Source organism: Lonchura striata, chromosome 6 (assembly GCF_050655825.1).
Source record: "Lonchura striata isolate lonStrDom1 chromosome 6, ASM5065582v1, whole genome shotgun sequence".
NCBI lineage: Eukaryota > Metazoa > Chordata > Aves > Passeriformes > Estrildidae > Lonchura > Lonchura striata.
This window is the reverse complement of record NC_140708.1, coordinates 15392439-15411663: the sequence shown is the minus strand read 5'-3', so window position 1 is coordinate 15411663 and position 19225 is coordinate 15392439. Positions and strand designations below refer to the sequence as shown.

General features: G+C 40.5%; 1 protein-coding gene across 2 annotated transcripts in view; it reads left to right on the top strand.

Moving 5' to 3' along the window:
* Positions 1 to 13828, top strand: part of NRG3 (neuregulin 3) — a 348675-nt gene extending 334847 nt beyond the window's left edge. The window contains exons 9-10 of one of the 2 annotated variants that reach the window (XM_021537205.3): positions 1347 to 1882; positions 13754 to 13828. In XM_021537205.3, coding sequence (XP_021392880.1) covers positions 1347 to 1848 — 502 coding nt within the window. In that variant the 3' untranslated portion in view covers positions 1849 to 1882; positions 13754 to 13828. Of the gene's footprint in view, positions 1 to 1346; positions 12254 to 13753 lie in introns of those variants that run through there. The other variant, XM_021537204.4, reaches the window with a different exon arrangement.
* The last annotated feature ends 5397 nt before the right edge of the window (positions 13829 to 19225 follow it).

Here is a 19225-nt window from a genome sequence, read left to right as displayed (position 1 = left end):
ATGAGCCTGAGGTTGTCTCCTGCTCCCTCCTGTCTGACACCTGGCCAGGAGCATGGGGCCAGAGGAAGCCTTTCCCGTTAATTACTGTTTGTGCCAATACTGGACTGCAGCAGTTTCATGCGATTCAGTTTCTCTTCCTTAACTCTCTTTCTGCTCATCCCAAAAAGCAGGAGGCACATATGAGTAGAAGGATATTCCTAGTGAAGTAACGCAGGCTTAAGGAGCTTTTGGAATAATACCCTTTAAGTCAGAGCACCTGCTTCCACACCAGATCTAAGTGTTGCTCTCCTCATCCATTGATAAAGCATATTAGATTCACCATTACCTTGCCTTATTAAATAGTGATAAGCTGATTATAAATAAATTATGTTCTGGTACTGAGGTGATGTCTGTGGTCCTTAGCAACCATGACTGGCAATAGAGTAACTCCTAGAGCACCATATTTCTAGAAGTACTAATTTCAGATGGGAAACATATTTTCCTTTTTTTGTCATTGTTTATTTTATACTTATTATACTTACCATTTCTGGTTTTTTTAAGTATTTCTTGTAAACAAAACAGAGTTTGTCTTTGAAACTAAATGGAAATGTTGATACAAATTCACTAAGTTCCACACAATCAATAAAATCATATCATATTATATGTGTTAGTGGAGGAAAAAGGATTTTTTTTAACAGTATTACAGTATCAAGAGAACACAGACATGTGCTCAAGTCCTACATATTATCGCTATTTCCAGAGAAAATCTAATACACCAAATCAGGCCAACATTATGAGTATGGGCTATAGAAAAACAATCTTTTTTCAGTGATATTCTGCACTTTGATGCTCTGCTTGTGCAGAAGGAGAGTACAGACAATCATTCCTATGTAAATAACGACTACACAGCCATGAGTGTTTAATGTTCTTTTTATCTGCACTTTTTTAAAGTGTTTTCCTAAAACAACCATTTGACACTGAGAGTTTTGACACTGAAGAAAGTATCAATCCGTTTCCCTGATCAGAAATGTAGGAATAGAATTTGAAATTTATTTCAAAGAAAATTAATAATACATTATAACTTCTGAAATGTTTTAAAAAGAAATTTCCATTATTCTCATTTATTGGTGGGTCAAATAAGACAGAGAGAAAAGCAGTGCTTTGCCACTGGCAGATTTGAGACTCAAAACCAGTCTCCAGAGCCTGTCGTTTTCCCCAGGGCCCCACCACGGCCAAGTGCTCCTCTATTTCGGGAGAAAATGGTGTGTATCTCTTCAGCACAGTTCACTGACTCTCACACAGTGTCCCTGCTGCTGGTTGCTCTGACCACCTGATCCACAGCAAAAACTCTTTTTTACTCTTTCCAGGTATTCGTCCAGTGGTTTAAAAACTCCTCAGAATCCTTCAATAAATATGCAACTGCCTTCAAGAGAGACAACCCCATATTTTAATAACGTGGATCAGAAGGACTTGGTCAGCTATTCCTCGTCAAGGGCCAACTCCGTTCCCATCATCCCATCTGTGGGCTTGGACGAAGCCTGCATGCAAATGCAAAATGTTCCTGAAGTAACAGGCATCAAATGGTGCAAAAACTCCTATTCTGCTGAACTTGTCAATGTGAGTTCCCCAGTCAGTAATTGTCTAATAGCAGAACAACACGAAGTGAAAGTATTGCTAGAAACTGTGCAGGAGCAGATCCGGATCCTGACGGACGCGCGGCGGTCGGAGGACTTGGAGAGCGCGGAGGCGGGGAGCGGCGCGGGCGAGAACACGGCCTTCCTGCCCATGAGCCCCACGGCCAAGGCAGAGCCAGAGGCACAGTTCAGCCTGAAAAGTGAAACGCAGAGAGACTCGGTATTGACCAAGTGACTCCGTGTGGGGGCTGTGGGAGGGGAAGCGAGAGGTGCGTTCGATGCTTTGCTAAACAGGAAGGGAGGAAGTTAAATACAAATTATTTATATGCATTAATTTAAGAGCATCTACTTAGAAGAAACCAAATAGTCAATCGCCCTCATATCATAGTGTTTTTTAACAAAATATTTTTTTAAGGGAAAAGTTCCAGGAGGGATGAAGCGTGCTTTTAGATGCTTTCTAGGCAGGATTACACAGTTCCAGTTACAGAGGATTTTTCCGTGGTCCTGTTTGGCTGTCCGAAGGCTTAGGCTATGCATCTCTTTTTCAGTAAAGGCCAAGTACCGTCCTTAGATGCATTTCTGGTTTCAGGGCAGCACTGCAGGGAACTGCTAGGAAGGGATTTAGACCCTGGAGAACATGTCCTGTAAGCTCAACACAGATCCAGTCCCCTCTCCCCCTCTGCTCTTGATTCCAGGTTCACACCTCAAAAACAGGCACCCAGACACCTAGTTCTGAGTTCTGGTACCTGCTGTGGAATGATGACAATGTCCCTGAATTGAGCAGATGCTTAACTCTCAACCTTAATTCAATGTGTCAGTCATCCCAAGAAAGTCAATGGAATTATTTATGAGCTTTGGGATTGGCCAAGAGTGGGAGCAAGATTGGACTCTACAGAGATTTCAGTGAGTCCACAGCTACTCCATCTTCTGAGCTTTGCCTGTCAGAGCTGCCTTGGTGGAGAGTGAGGCAGAATGAAAAAATGCATAAGTGTGTACTACAACAGGTTTGTTTTTGGTTTCTGGTTTGGGTTTTTTTAAGTGGAAACATAAACTCTGTTGTTCGTTAGCACCCCTCAACATTTCTAAACTTTCACACTTTAAAAGCATTTGTAAACTCTCAAGGAGCAATTCTCTGTGTGCGTATATTTTTTTTAACTTATTTTTTATTATGGCTTGTTCAGAGAAGAGTCAGGGAGATCCAGTATGATCAAAATCCAGCCAATAAGTGTCCATACTGCCTAATTTGTTCCTGCATCCAGTTCTCCAGTAACTTTAATTAATTATGGCTTAGGCTTGTGAACTTTAAAGCTTCAACCCTGCAGATGGTTCAGTATGGGCAGACCCACAGGCATGCAGAGGTCTGACTCTAATGGAGCTTTCTAAGAGCAGATGTTTTCCACCAAGTAGCTCCCTACAGGGGACCAAGGCCTTAGAGAGAATGTGTCATTCCCTGGTTGCCGTATCCCAATCACATTATAAGCCCTTTTTCCATTTGCTTTCTTTTGAGTCCCTCTTCCCCTCATAAATTGTGAAAAAAACTGCCAATTGGGTTCAGTGACACACCTTACTGGGTTTATTAGTGTTAAAATATCTGCCTATTCTCGGGGGGAAAAAAGCAACTATAGTAAATAATTGCTAAATAGCCTTCCCTGGTTAGTGCCAGGACATTGGTTAAAAAAAATACAGAACGTATTAAAATATTCCTTTGAAGCAAAATAATTGTTAGATTTATTGATGTGACCCAGACTTTCTAGTTCACAAGTCTCAAGACTTCCCAAAATAGCACAATCAATCCTGCAGTGCTGTTGTATGTTGAGTCAGAATAAAGCAATATCTTAACCTCTGTCAAGTAAATTTGGAAAAGAAATGCTGAAGATGTATGTCATTTTCTTTTTTTTGTTAAGGCAGTAAAAAAAATTATTTTTGACCGTCTTCATTCAGCAAGTCTTATTTTGGGTTGCTTTTGTGGTTTTGGGGGTACTTTTAAAGATAAAGTTGATGAAATTGTCCTGTTTACAGAATTTTCTACGGCTGCAATCTTTGCTGTGTGTTTTCAACAGAAATGTATTTGAGGGCAAGGTATTGTTTTATGCCCCAGGATGGAGCATGAGGTGTTCAGACTCCCTTCTGCAAAGACAAGGCTTTGTTGTAGCAGTGAGGGGGGATCCCTGTGGGGTTTGGGCTCACCCTGACATTTTCCTGCCACATGTGGTGGCTGGGCACAGTCTCACTGTGTGTGAGCCAAGCTGGCTGTGGTGGGCATGGTCCTGAGCCACACCAGATAAACCCTCTGAAAGGCAGGGTGTGTTTGGTGGGGCTCAGCTTTGCACCCCTACAGCCATTGGACTTTTCTGTCAACAATCTCTGCATCCCCCCACCTCAGAACATGAGCAAAGGGAGCCCATGAGCCTCTGCCCATAAGCCCTGTGGACATACCTGAATTTTCATATTATATGAAAACCGGGTGCTATATAAAGCTCTGGTTCAACAATTTTCAAACAATGATCACAATTAATTAATTGTTCTCCATTACTTTCTTCGGGATGGTCTTTCTGCAATGCAGTGCAGAATCTGACCTAAAATGGTGCTTAAAAATTCAATCTTTTCAATTCAGATGCAAGGTGTTCCCTCCCACAAGCTCCTCAAATTCATCTCTGGAAACATAATGGGAACACACAGCAAGATTTCAGTTGAAGAAAAAACCATATCATAGTCCATGCCTTTAGGGAGAGAATGTGTTCATGCAGCACCCCAAGAGACCCAGAAAGAGGAGACGAGCAATGTATTTAAGAAAATGAAATGTTTTACTGAATGATAGCTGAAGATCTGAAATGGTGAGGATGTCTTTGGTTCATGTTAGAGATACGATCTTGTACTCGGCAAAGGATGTGTGACTGTTATATGTTAACTGTTCTATTCAGTTTTCAGCATGTTTGAATAGAGAGACGTTAATATTAACCAATGACAGACTAGTGTATTATTTGTTCAGAGCATCACTTCAGATCTTACTGAAACTGTCATTGTTTGCAGAGGAAAACAAAAAGGGTTGAAAACATCCAACTAGGTAGCCTTAATGTTGTTTGTGTGGTTTTCTAATGCAACTGTTTTCCTCTGTGGACCTTCCTGTTTTACAGTGAATGGGGCAACATTTTCTCTGAGGTCTGACAATTAATTGTGTAAAGCATCCATTTGAAAGTCACACTCAAACAGCCAACATGGTAGGCCAAATTTTACTTTGCTTCTGGTCCCACTGAACTCGTGGATTGGAAGGGATGCAAGTCATTGAGAAATGCAATTCATTCCTAAAGTACATCTGTCCCCAGCCTTGGAGACAGTCTGTAATCCCCCTAGAAGAGGCTCTGAACTCAGTCGTTTATGTGGATCATAATTAAAAATTTTATCTGACCTATGAAGTTCCAGGTGTAATCTGGTGTGAAAATTTACACACATAGCATTGCATTCAAACAAACTGGGAGAGCAGCTGACTAAATAAATTGAACTTTCTCTGAACTGAGCAGAGAGAAAGCCTGTGTCTCCAGCACAATGCCATGGAGAATTGTGAGAGGTATATATCCTGATCTTTTTAAAAAATTTACTTCTGTTTAGAATTTCTTCATAAACAATCCAAAATAACCCTAAAAAAATTAAAAACCAGTAGAACAATCCCAACATTTGAAATAGGAGATGTGGGTAAGTATGGGCACATTTGCAGTGTTTATCATTGAAAACCTCTTCAGTACCCCTAGGCCCAAAGCTGGAATGTTGTAATTTTTCCAGGCACATGTTTAGATCAACAAACAGTTCTGTGGTGCCCTTCAGAATGCCTTTGGTACCTGGCCATGCTCACAGCTGGTGTGTTCAGTGCAGCAATGACAGTGTGTGTTAATGGAGGATCACATCCCAGATCCGTGCTGCTTGATGCCAGCGTAGTGCCACAAAGTTTAGTAGTCTCCCATGTGATGTCAGCACTGCTACACGGATTTATTTTGCCTTTGAGCATCCCAGCAGAGTGTGAGCCCTCTCAGCTCCTTGGCTGGGTGACTGGGTTGGGCTGTCAGCTCCATCTGGCACAGGCTGTGTCCCTGGCCAGGCTCAGCAGCAGCGAACGTGGGGCTGATCCCAAAGCCACTCAGCAGCATCCTTCAAGTTTAAATTTTGAAAAAAACAATGAGCTGATGTCATGTGCTTATAACCAAGCATGTGCTCAATATGCTCCCAAATTGAAAAGTTAACAGTTAATTCACACCTACTTCTCATGGAAGTAGGGAAAAAAAATCTGGATTCCTTTTCCCAGTTTATCCCCAGGTTCCTGTTGTCTCATTTTGGACATTACTTGAACATTTCTTACTCTTATAAGAAATTCTGAAAATTAATACCAAAGAAGAACTCTGAAAGAGTGCTACCTGCAGTAAATAAATTTGAAGCTTGAAGGAGCAGACCTGGAATAAAAACTGTGTTAAAGTGGTATTAATATCAATTGCCTTTCAATAAAAATGGAATTTCCCAGTAAATTCTTTACCCCTTAGGAAAACAATGAGTTTATAAAGTGATTTCTTACCTTGCCATGAATTTAAAATGTTTATCTTCAAGGAGATTGGGAAGAAGCAAATATTTAGTATAGATTTTTCAGCATTTTGTGATTTATTTATTTTTTTAATTTTATTTCAGCAGCCAAACAGGTCAATGAACCCATTATATGTATTGTCTGACACATAGTCATAAAGTCTCCTCTTTTGTGGTCCAAAAGTTGTAATGATGGATTTCCTCAAAGATATCAAGATTTTATCTAATTTTATTTTTAAATTGTTCATAGAATAATACAGTTATTTATCTTGCTGAAAATATAAAGTGATGCAAACTTTTTTTGGTTTTGTACTGCATTATTGCTGAATTCACAGCAAGATTATGCTTCCTTTGTTTTGATGTCTGCTTACAGGAAAACAACTGACACCCAGTTTTCAGGTTTAGACTTGGCACTTCCAAATTATGAAATCAGACAGGATTTCTGTATTTTCCATAGCAAAGTTCAAACATGATATAGAAATCAAAAAGCTACAACAGCAGTAAAATGACTAATATAGGAGGCCTGTGTTTGGTTTGGTGGGTTGTTTTTTCATTTTTATTCCATGGCAATCAGAGGATTGTGCCACGGGAATTGGTAGTCTCTTGCAAGAAATACAGAATGTATTAGAGAGAGTGGAAAGTCATCACTATAGCCCAGATCTAGAAAAGCCACAGTGCAGGAGTTAATAGTCATCCAGTATCTGCTGCAGGAGATGAGAGTGCTTTCATCTTAATAGTAAAAACCAGTACAGTTCTTTACCTGTTGAAAGGTTTACTTGCTAGGAAAGGTAAATTATCTGACTTTATTACTGACCACATTATTGACCACAGTGGGAGTGTTTGATTAAAGGAAAAGGGGCAGAAATTTCCAGTTTTTTCCTGCTTGCCTTGTCCCTTGGAACAAATCTAATTATGTTTTGGGTCTGTATTATTAGAGCACTGTTTCCAGTGCTTCAGAGACAGAGTGCTCAAACCTCACTGATGGCCTGCACTGACTCTTCTTTGATTGAAAAGATTTAGCAGTTTCCTCTTTGATCAACACTCCTGTAAACAAGGAGTGATTTTTCTAATACCCCACAAGGCTGTTCTTATGCAAGTTTTCCCGGATAAGTAATAAAAGTAGCAAGACCACCTATAATTCTACTTCATTTTTTTGTAATATAAGAAGCAAAATATTTTATAGCTATAATGCAGAAGAGTTATTGATGACTGAAGTATGTAAATAAATTATAGGATATAATGTATGCCAGCAGCATGGAAATCCTGAATTTGTACCATAGATTTTAATAATATATTATCTTCACACCATCAGGAGACCTACATGCAGTTTATAGTTTTGCTTTCCTTGAGGGGACCTTGTGGTGTGTACCACATTACTGTAGTGACTGGGCACTGATGTGTCCCTGTCCTTATTTCTTGTGTTGCAAGAGCCACTTCTGTGCTGTCCATGCCTGCTTTGGTCTAACTGAATTCACCCAATTTGTAACCATTCAGCTTCTTCATTCACATTCAGTTTTACCTTGCCCTCAGAATCAAAAGTATCAGCCTGACATTTGGGACACTGAATAAATTCAAGGCCTTAAACAATTTAATGCACGTAACATTTGTCTGCTTTGGTTTGACCTGATGGGAAAGCTCTTCCTTGAAGAAGGATTTATGCAGCCTGTGCTGCAAGACACTTTCCTGCCATTCCTTCAAGGAATATGGAACAAGAGCTCCCAGTTGTGTAAATATTTGGAAACAAAAAAAAATGCAAATAATAAGAGAGGAATATAAGAGAATATACAAATAATGCTACTAATATTTTATATTCTAAAATGAACAATACTTCTTTGCCTTCTCTGAAATACACAGTAGTAGTTAAAGGTTATCAAGATGCATCAGAGACATGAAGAAGACTTAGTGAGGCTGGTTTATGTCATATGTATTTTCTCAGGAAATCCAGGCTTGGAGATTCCCTTGCTTACATTAAGATGATTCTTTCATAGCATGAGATTGACTCCTATACATTGCATACCTCAGCAGAAGCAGGACAGAAACACAGTACAGGCTTCACTTTGGCTTTCTGACTCAAGTTAAACTGTCTTGCTTTAGATTATCTCTGATCTCTTCCAGGAAAGAATAAATGAATATCCAAAAAGAAAAGAAGAAGGACTTGAATACTTGATGGATTTTTTTTTCATCAAAAATCAACCAATTGCTATTAAGAATGGAGCAGTCTGCTGAATTTCAGTGTTCTAGGAATAGCTTAGACTTACACTGCTCTTGATGGGGCAGACAGCAGGTGGTACAAGCATCACCACTCTCACCACCCCAGCAAGACACACTCGGGACAGCTGGAGAACAGACAGGGAGCTTCTCCTGACTGTGGCACAGTTTTTTCCATGACTGGAAAAAAGAGGGATGGAATTTATGTCGGGCCAGATCCACATAATCTGAGAAATTTACCTTTTGTTTCTTTCTCAGATCATTCTTGTTTCACTGAAATTCTGGTCATCACCACTAGTTTGTTTGTAAGTTAGGGATTTCTAAATTCTGCAATCCTTTGAAGTGTTGAATTTAAGAAGCAGAGACTTCCAAAGAAAAAAGTAATTTTTTTTTTCTGTAATTTTTAAAAACCATTACAAATGCATGTATTGCATTAACTATTTTTTTTTTAAATCAGATGTTGGAAACCTACATTACAAATATCTATATTTACATACTGATAGTAGGGGATGGCTAAGATCTGTGTTTTATGTTTCTCTTGATCTTGTTAAAGATGTCCCAGCTTGTTGCAGGGGTGTTGGACTAGATGACCTTCCAACTTGAATTATGCTATGTTCAAGTTAGTTCTTTCAAGTTGCCCACAAAAAGCTGGATATTTCTGTATGCATAAACGCTAACTTTAGGTTGTAAAGGTAAATAAGATATTTGGACTACATAAAACTTCCAGGTCAGACTCTGGTGTTGCACAAGTGCAGCTGTTTCACTGCAAGCAAGTTAATGTGAAGGCTCCCAAAGGAGGATATCTGTGGTGGCTCAGCAGCTGAGCAGCCTGAAATAAACCCCAGGTCTGCCTGTGCAGTGCTAACCTCTGCTTCTTTCCAAAGGTGACCCACAGGGTATCTGAGCTCCTCCACCAGTGACTGTGCCAAAAGGCAGGTGTCAGCACTGACTTCTGTGAAGGCTCCTCTCATTAAATCAAAATGAAATAATATGAGCTAAAAATTGATGGGCTGGATTCTCCCAGGTATTGCCAGGTTATATGGAGTGTCAGCAGCAGTGCTGATTTACAATTTCTGAGCCTGTGGCCCATGGTTTGACCTAATTCATTAGTTCCCACCACCTGAGCTGGGGCAATTTAAGCAGAAATGTCTCTGCCCATCAGGGTAACTTCAGAAAATTGCTAAAGCAGTTTGATTCCAACTAACCTCATTTTTTTTAACTTCATTGTATATTCCCCTTGATTATTGCAGAGGTGAAGCTGCCTCCAAAGTCTTAAAATTGTCATTGCTGCTCTGTCTTTGCCAGAGTTATGGTCTCAGCTGCAGTTCTGACTCCAATTCTACAGATCAGAGCTGGCTCTTGCAGCCCAAAATCGTGTATGTACCATAGAATAGCTTGGTTTGGAAGAGACCTTTAAAGATACCTATTTCCATCCCCCTTTCCATGGGAAGGGACACTTTAAAATAGATCAGGTTACTCCAACCCCATCCAACCTGAGCTTGAAAAGTTCCCAGGATGGGTGGCCTCAGCATCCCTGGGCAGCCTGTGCCAGTGCCTCCCATCCTCACAGGGGACAAACAGTACAAGCAAAACTCTCCATGCTCGTTCTGCAGCAATTGGATTCATTCAGATCTTGGCGCAATCAGGCTGATTGTTCACATTATCAATTTTATTTAACAAAGCTATCTCTTAAATATAATTTCCATGCTGCTTCTCTGGATGTTGTACAGAGAAGAGTGAAGGCAAATTCAGCTTGTCTGCATTTTCACTTCAGATAACAATGGTATTTTTTTCCCCAAAGCAGGTCAGGAGACCAGCTCTAAATTTCTGAGCTGCCTGTGGGGAGTGGGGTTATTCTGAACATGGTTTGTCCATGTGCTTTCTTATCCAATCTGTCTTTCTTCCCAAGAAGCCCTCTTCCTTCCAACAGCTCTTATTCCTGAAAACATCTAAAACATTATGCAAAGCTAAGGCAAGAGATGTACTCTTGTCCTCTGTGCAGAAGAGACAGCGGCATCAGTGGGGGCTAATTACCAAAAATTTCTTCAGCTGATTCCATTAGCATTTGCACAGACAGGTGATGCTAAAATGACTCTGTATGGTTTGGTCAGCCTTATTTGCAGGCTGTGACATATATAAACTGTTTTAAATTGTTTATGGTTTGCAATATCTTGGGCAAACTTTCAGAATGCTCAGGACAGCATTTGCCACTCTCCCTAACTTCCATCTCAGTTTCATTTGTCTGGTGGATGTTTCTGTGGCAAGGGGGCTGCACCAAGTCCTACATCACCTTCTGGCAAGCAGGACAAACCAGCCCTTCCTGAAGCCTTGCAGGCAGTGCTCTGCGGGGTGAGAAAGCATCCCACAGGCTCAGACCCCTCTTTGGGCAGGGAACAGGGTTTACAGTAGGGCAGGCCTCTGATGCTAAAAGTTAAAAACCATCCCTAGGTTTTGGGCAACTTGGAAAAACACCCTGGAAATCACTATCGCTTAAATAAATTCCTGTATAACTTCACAGAGACTGGCAACAAAGTTGTGATTTTCATTTCAGTTTCTCTGGTAAGTAGTGGAGTAGCTTTGCATTTCCATGAATTTAAAGCTGTCTCTAGATGGCTTCAGAGAGCAAAGAGAACCCATCACTGTGGGAGCGGCTGTGCTCTAGGAAGGTGCTGTAGCTCATGGGCAACTTTCCATCCCTGTGGGCAGGATCTGGGCACCAGCACATTGCCTGTCTTCCTCAATTAGAGAGACCAGGCAGAGCCCTGCGCTCCTCGCTCACAGGCTGCTGATGAGGTCTGGAGCAAATCCCTACACTAAAAGCACTTAAAAATGGAACAGAGGTGATGGAAACGTGGTTTGTTCACTGTGAATATCCAGCTGGGATAGTTGGAATAACTGCAAGGGAAGAATTGCCTTTGCAAATCATGTGCCTGATTTACTGGTTAAATAGTTTTTCAGTCCTCCCTATTTAGTCAACAAGGACATTAAGATGTCCAGAAATAAAAGTGGAATGATTGGTTCCCAGTACTAATCTTAATGGTCACAAATCCAATATTTCAGATTTTTTACTTAGCACTTAGCAAGTAGAGTCAATCAGGCTTCATTTAAATAGATGAACTCCTATTGTAGAGTTATACCTGATTTCATTCTTTCCTTTGTCACTAGATCTTTTCTATATCACACAAAATTATGTTTACCTTAAAACTAATCTGTAGATATGCCTGAAACAGCACCTAATGTGAACATAGAATCAATGTTCTCAATGCTAAGGCGAGTCTTGTGAAAAGTTTTTGCAGCCGAAAGTCTTGAACCATTCACTGAAATAAGACAATTATTTGATTTCAACAAAATGGATTTTGTTGTCAATAAAATCACTGATAAACACTTAAGTTGGATTTGGGACTTCGGAGTATATATATATATATATTTGTAAAGCTTCATACACAAACTTTCTTTTAGATCACGGAAATGAATGCTCCAAGTTAAAGTTTATTCATCTAAATAGCTGGAGAAAATTTCCACTTAATCACATAGTCTAAACACATTGAAGTAGGGGGAAAAAAAGGTGTTCATTTTCACCTGTGTTTCTTTTTTTCACCAGTAAAAACAAATAAAAAGAGAAGAAAAATAATCATAGTGCCTATGACAAAGATTGTGTTTCAAGGAGTGTGCGATGTGTACCACGATTACTTTAACTGCAAATGGAAGCCGCTTTTAGACCGAGTGTGGTTGAAAGGAAATATCCTTAGAAAAACTGTCACGCAGAATCCCAGGAAATGTTTTGGTTCGATATGTTTGGCCTCCATTTTTATGGAGCTGTACATTCCTGTCCATGGTTCTAAAGGATAAAAAAAGAACTTATTTCAGAATCAATCTGTATTTTGACTCGTTTTTATACTCCCTGCACCCAGGCTGGTTTACCATATGTCAAGCTGAACAGTGTTATTTTCTATTTAGTGCCACAAATTAGTTTTATGGTGTTCCTCAATTCAGTCCTTTCCCCCTGCTCAAGTGGTGTGTTCCTGCTGTCTCCAGCCATCTCTCACTCAAAGCAGAGGCTTCATTTGTTCTCAGGGCCACAAAGAGGGTTGAGACAGACCCATCTGAAGATGCCAGCTCTCTCCATGCAGCCTCACTGGTGGGAGGATCAGTGGGGTTGGAGATAACAAGGTACAGGGATCTCTGACATCTCAGCACACAGAGAGGCCCCCACCTGAAAAATCCAAGCCTTCTGCTGCTAAAGGCAGTCCTTCCAGTCTTTCCTGCAACCCTGTCAGCTTTGGGCTAAATGAACCAGGTAGAAAGGCTGAACTAGCCAAAACAACACATTTACCAGCAAGATCAAGCCAGAAGAGAGGCAGAAACAGTAACATAATTCATTCTGGAGCCCGCCCCCCCCCCCCCAAAAAAAAAAAAAAAAAAAAGGTTCTTTTCAAAATTACTTCTTACCTGAACACCGTGAAGGTGTCTCAGCAGCAGCCAAGGGGATGGGGCAGAATTTCAGTGTCACACACCCACCACAAGCCAGGGGCTGCCACAGTGGGTACAGAGCCCACCCCTCCTCACTGCCTCACGTGCTGCTTGGCATGGATGTCCCTGCCTTCCCTTTGTGCCCAGGGTCATGTTTTTGAACACATCCCCTGAAGTGTGTGCTGAACCACTCCATGATGAGCTTATTCATCATCCAAACCCCAAGGAGCCTTTCTGCTCAAGTGCTTCCAAAATGTGTCTCTAGTGATGCCAGGCCCCCCCTTGGCAATGTCCCGAGCTTTTGTGGGTCCCTGATACCATCAGCTCTGCCCACAGTGTGCTGAGCACCCTGAACCCAGGCAAGGGAAGGAGGGTGCAGGGCTGTGGGTGCTCCCAAGCTCCACTCAGCTCAGTTCAGCTCCTCCATTACTCCTGGATGCTGTCTTGCACCTCCTCAAGTTCATGTTGCACTTGGCCTTTTTCTGTTGGCTTTTCCTTTTTCTGTGTGGTTCAAAATAGCTCTCTGCATCTGATACTCGGCTTCTGCTTCTGCATGATTTTTGCTTGCAACCTGCCTTACTTGAGCAGTGTTAGTCCAAGTGCTTTTGAACACACTGATGTTACAAAACAGGAAAAAAAAAGTTTTACTTTCAAACCTGCTCTTCAGGCACCTCATACCCTTGGGACACAGGCACTTGGGTGAGTTTGATGCTGAAGTCCCCTGGTTTAAGGAGGTTTTCCTTGCTTGGGGCCCTGGGCAGATTTGGGTGGTTGTATAATGCTGCCCAGATAAGGCTCCCAGCCACGGGCAGCCCACACCTGTGTTGGGTTGAGCTGCTCACCTGGTTTCAGTCCCAGCTGTAACCACTGAGGACACCCTTTGTCTCCCCACCTTTCAGGTTTCATCTCCTGGTGTGCCTGCACCAGAAGGGTCTGGTCCTGCTGGGAGGAGGCAGCTCTGGAGGTATGGTTGTGGTAGGAGGCTTTTTTTCCTAAATGTGATTTTTATTTTTTTTTAAGGCATCTGGGTTTGTTTGGTTTCTTCCCTTTGGGTTGTGCTGAATATTTCCTGGAGTAGGTATTTTATTTGTTCTATGGTGTAGTAACTTAGTTTATTAGACTGAGTAGGGATTCAGGTATTTATGCCATTTAGAGCTATGGTTGCTTGTTTTGAAAATCTACATGCTTGGTAAGAGAAAATCTCCTTAGATTTCTCCTAAACACAAGAGTAAGGTTTTTATTTGCTCCTTTCCAGAATGCAAAAATCTGAAGCTTATTTAGATAGGCACTGCCTATTTTCCAACCATCCCAGAAAATAGACTACATGCAGAGGAACTCTGTGATCTTTCAAGGGTTCAACTTAAAATATAACAAATAAGAATTATGAGAGAAAATAGTAAAATTCCTGTTAAGAGTCATGTTTGATACTGATTTAAAATTTCATGTTCCTATGGTATGCCCTTTGCCAAAGACACATTAATTGTGAGTTCTTTCTGAAGCAAGGCTGCAGCAGGTATCACACAGCATCAGCAATGCCTTGGGATAATCTGTACCCTGAAAACTAAAACCACTTTGCTTAGGCAGTCACCTGCAGAGCAAAAACTTTCCTCAAATCACTTAAATATTTTTAATTCGTACTCTTTACCTATCCATGGCAAGCTGTTAAAAATGCCTACATGTACCTCTCAAGCTACAGTTAAAGTTATGTCTACTTAATTTAATGTAAAGCTCTGTAATTGTTTACTAGCTAAATGCTTATAGGAATATAGAAATAACAAGTCTTACTGTAAGTATCTTTTTTACCAAGACTTGCACAAGGGAGGTCACAGTGAAGTGCTTGCTTGCTTGCAAAATGTTTCTGCTCCAGCACAGCTGAAGCAAAGACGATGGTGAAGCTAATTTGTCTCAGGTGTAGCACTGTTACCCCCCAAAAAGTGTTTCCTACCAATTAATTACTCCTTAAAATAGTGCACTTGCATCTAGAGGTTCTCAATGCTTTTTAACCTTAAGTCAAAGAGCTTGTTTCTCTTTACTTTTACTCCTTCAGTACAGTGAGAGATGAAATTAGAGTTGGGCAGGCAGCAAAAGAACAACCACTCACAAAATCCTGGGTTTGTCCTCTGTGGTTTTATCTGTGTTACTCACAAGCATTGTTACAATAAGATTTGCTGAGATGCAAAGAGGAGGCTGACATTGTGGGAGGCTCTGGCAGTGGGCAGCAGAGGAATTGAAGGAAGGCAAGGCCTGGGGAAAGGGTGGGTCTCACTTAAAATGAAGACATATTTTGGGGTAGCCATGTGCCAAGGATTTGGAGGATAAAATCTGTGAACCTTCTGCATATCCAGATGAGTATAAGCCAGGTGGACAGTTCCATGTGAGTAAAGGGGAGCTGGTTGCAGAACTAGGTGGGAGAATCTACTCTGAGAATAAGACTTCTTGATAATTTTCTACCAGAAAAACAGGTGGCTCCAAATATAAATTTTTACTCAGCATAGTCACCTGAGAGCAAAACCAGAGGGATTATTTGCAGGTGGAGGCTGTGATTAGTGGTGCCTGGGTATTCTTGACTCACAGCTGTACCTCCTTAACTCTTCAGACTGACAGGTGGATTGGACTAGGAATGATGGATAAAGTAAAGTGAATAATCCAATGGAAATATGTTGTTTTTCAGCAGAGCTGATTTATTTTTCAGGAATCAAAAAAACTAGAGGAGGCAAAAAAAAGAGGCTGTTTAGTTTGAGAAATTTGGTTATTTATTTTACTTGGTGTTTTTTTTCTCCTGAAGTCAGGCCAGAGAAGGCTACAGGGACTGAATTTTAGGAACTAACTCAAAGCTAGTTTCTGTAGCCTGGGGTGGTGCTGATTCTCCCATCAGACTGGGTACTGCAGGTGTACACGTGCCTGTCATGCTGCACTCTGCATCTCTCTCTGGTAACAGCCTCTTCCCCTTATTTCAGAGCATGTTCCAGTGCAATGGACTGGGCTGATGGGAATAGAGAAAATATGGCTTCCCCCCAACAGAAAAAACAAATGCCTATAGCTGCAGCATGTCCCCTGCTTTTCCCTTGGTGTCCTATGTGAAGTTGAAAGTTGCCCTTCTCAGGGCTTCTCCTATGGCATCTCATGCTCTAGTTATTTTTCAATGTCATGATTGATAGGTTGCTGCTGTATTTCTAATAATAGAGCTGCTAGTATAGGTTGGGATTTATACCAGGAAAAACAGATATGACAACTATTCAGGATTTTGTTTCTTTAAAATAAAAGATAGTTGTAGGTTTGGCCAAGTCTTCAGGAAATCTGATGCTTTTTGACTGTTTCTCTTAACAGTCTGTATTTTACCATTGGCTCTAACAGCTTCTTGACCCAAACTCTTTAGGGTATGCCTTGCCCTGGAAGATTTCTTAATTTGAATTGAACAGCATTTATAACTTTATTGATGATAATTTTTACTGTAAATGTAGCAAAGCATAGATACGTAACTTCTGGTTTCACATCAAATGAACTTTTTTTTCCTACCTAGTTGATTAAGCCAATATAGTTTAAATTCTCTAGCATAGAGCTTTTTCTCTCCATGAATTAAATGGATTAACCTTTCATAGAAAGCTATGGCTAATTATATTACTGTACTGGACTATTAATTCCTTTCCTCAGTAAGTTACTGGTTTTATATGGCCACAGTGACCTGAAGTAATTACAACCCCAGTTTTACTTGGAAACCTTTCAGTTTAGCACTATTCTGATGGAATATACTGCTTCTACTGATTTCTTACTAATACTGGGAAATAATAACAGTGCACAGAGAGAATTTCAATCAGCACTATCAAAGTGATAGCTGTGGATACTCTAACATAACAGTATTCATTTTTTCCCCTAGATTATACTGAGGTAATTGCATGCATGTTTGAGAAGGGGAATCAAGTGTTCCCAATTAGCATTTGTTAGATTTCTTTTGTGTGCTAGAAATACTTTATTTTATCTAGTTGAAGATGGTGGAAAAATAAGGTTATCATTTACTGTCTGTTTGAAGTCTGAGACTGCCTAGGGTCCAAAATTCACAATGTCAAAGGCTGAATTTCTCTTTCTTGTGTTTAGAAGTATAAAATGTTGGACTGCTGTTGTGTGCAGGACGAAGTGTTAGCTGAACACTTGCTGATTCTCTAACACCTGATTTCTTAGGTGGCCAAAGCCTCCTTCAATCCATTTCTGTGAAATTAAATGGGGAGAACTCAAAGGAGTTTGTCACCAGAGAGAAAAACTTCTCACCTGAGTTTCATGAAAGATGCATCATGAAGCCAAACAGGAGTGAAATTCATGATTTATGGATTAAATATCACTTTAATCAAGAAGACATTTTAAGTAGCCAGCTTAATCATTGTCATCAACTTCATCAGGGTGATTGAAGCCATCATTACTTCAGCAACTGATTAGCAAGAGCTGGATGTGGTCTTTCTACTAATGCTGGGGCTGCTCATTAAGAAAGGTGTCAGAGGTCCCTGACACTACCTCTGCATGATCTGCCCTGGTGTTTTTGCTGTATTTTGCTGGGAGAGTTTCCTTAGATTAAACTTACAGTGAAATTCAAAATAATTGCTATTTTGTATTACAAATGCATAAGTATTTGCACGACACTTGTGGATAAAAGCAGAGAGTGCAGAAGTCTGGTAGTTTATGATCAGTTTATCCATCATTATAAAACCTAAGAAACAATTTAAACACAGTTTTAAAAATATAATCTAGAAGAAAGGATTGGAGATTTCTGAAGAAAAGTAAAAATACATCTAGACAATGCAAAATCCCAAAGCCATGCATGGTGGAGGGTACAGGTGGTTGATTTGTGCTCTGAAAAAAAAAGAAATATTGGGCAAGATTACCAAAATGAGAGTCAGTTTGGAAGTTAACGTGTAAACTGTTCTGTCTGGAATAGGAAGGTAATAAGAAATATCATTCATGTGTGGCATACCCCTGGGATATTTGGGGTAGGTAAAGGAGAAAAATGGAATTTTCCTGTTAAGTACTCTAGAATAGGCCATTCAAGATACAAGCAGTGAAGTCTTAAGAAGGCTTCAGGAGCATAAAAATTAGTCTGAAAAGCAACTAAAATAACTATGGAAAGAAACTATATAGGAAGATATCTGTAGAGGTGATGAATCCAGCCAGCCAGAGACTTTGGGTGGGGGTGCTTTCTGTCAAGCTGAAGATAAATTATGCCTGGTTAGGAAAGCAGCCTTCTTGCTCTAGTTTTCAGATCATTTTCTTCTCTCCCTGATCACCTTCCCACCCCCCCACCCCCCCCCCCCCCCCCCCCGCCCAAGGTCTTATTTTTAACTTCACAATGTAGCAAAGACTTGGGAACTTGATCAAAGACACAGGTACTAGTAGTTTTATCTATTATCTATTTATTTTAACTAGCAGCCTTGAAGGAATTTATATCTAATTACTCAAATAATTCAGGTTTTGCCTTGGATTCATGATGGGTGCTAACAGTTGGCCTGACATTATTATAGCAAAACTGATATAAACATTTTCCTAAATTACTTACCTGCACATGGGGGGAAATTGAGCAGCTTTCAGCTGAATGCGAGTGAGACTTGAAGATTTGTAATCCAAGTGTGGTGATTTTTGACAAAGACTAGTGATACACCTAATCGGTATTCAGGAGAAGAGTGGGAAAAGGAAGCCAAGGTTATTTTTTGTCATTTTGCAATAACCACTGAGGGAAAGGCAATCATTCCCAGCCCCAGCAGTCCCAAAGAAGCAGCAACCACAAGTAACAAGGAGGGCCCTCAGCAATACACAAAACACTGTAGAGAGACAGGGAATTTCAATTTAGTTTCAGAATGTATGGCACAACATTACTTTGAAACTAAAGAAAGCTGTTTATTTATCTTTGTCTTACAAACTGAGCTAAATGACAGGACTGAAAGTGATGTGGAGAGTTAGAAGGGTTCTTGGACAGGAGGACAAGAAATGGCTCCTCTACCTTATTTCTCATATTGAAAATCATGTTCTTGTCATCTTGAAAGGTGTGGGAGGTCACCTGAGACCAAGGCATGCACTGATTTAACAGCCCTAATGTATTTCCCTTGTGGGGCAGGAACACTCGTGTCAATTCTGATCATCTTTCTGTGAAAGGCATTTTCCCAGCTGTGATGGCATCTCTCCAGTACCAAATCTTCCAGGGCTTTTCTGCCTCTTTGGTGCCATATGTATTGCTTGCTGAGGTCTTGAATACTTTCTTTCATTATTAGTGGGATTTTTCCCAGAGTATTGGATTCTTCAGAGCCACACAAGTGGCTTGCCAGCTGTTAAAAATATTTTGTTGCATTGAGAAGAGCTCCTCCAAATCAAAGCAGTATTCTCAGCCATCACGG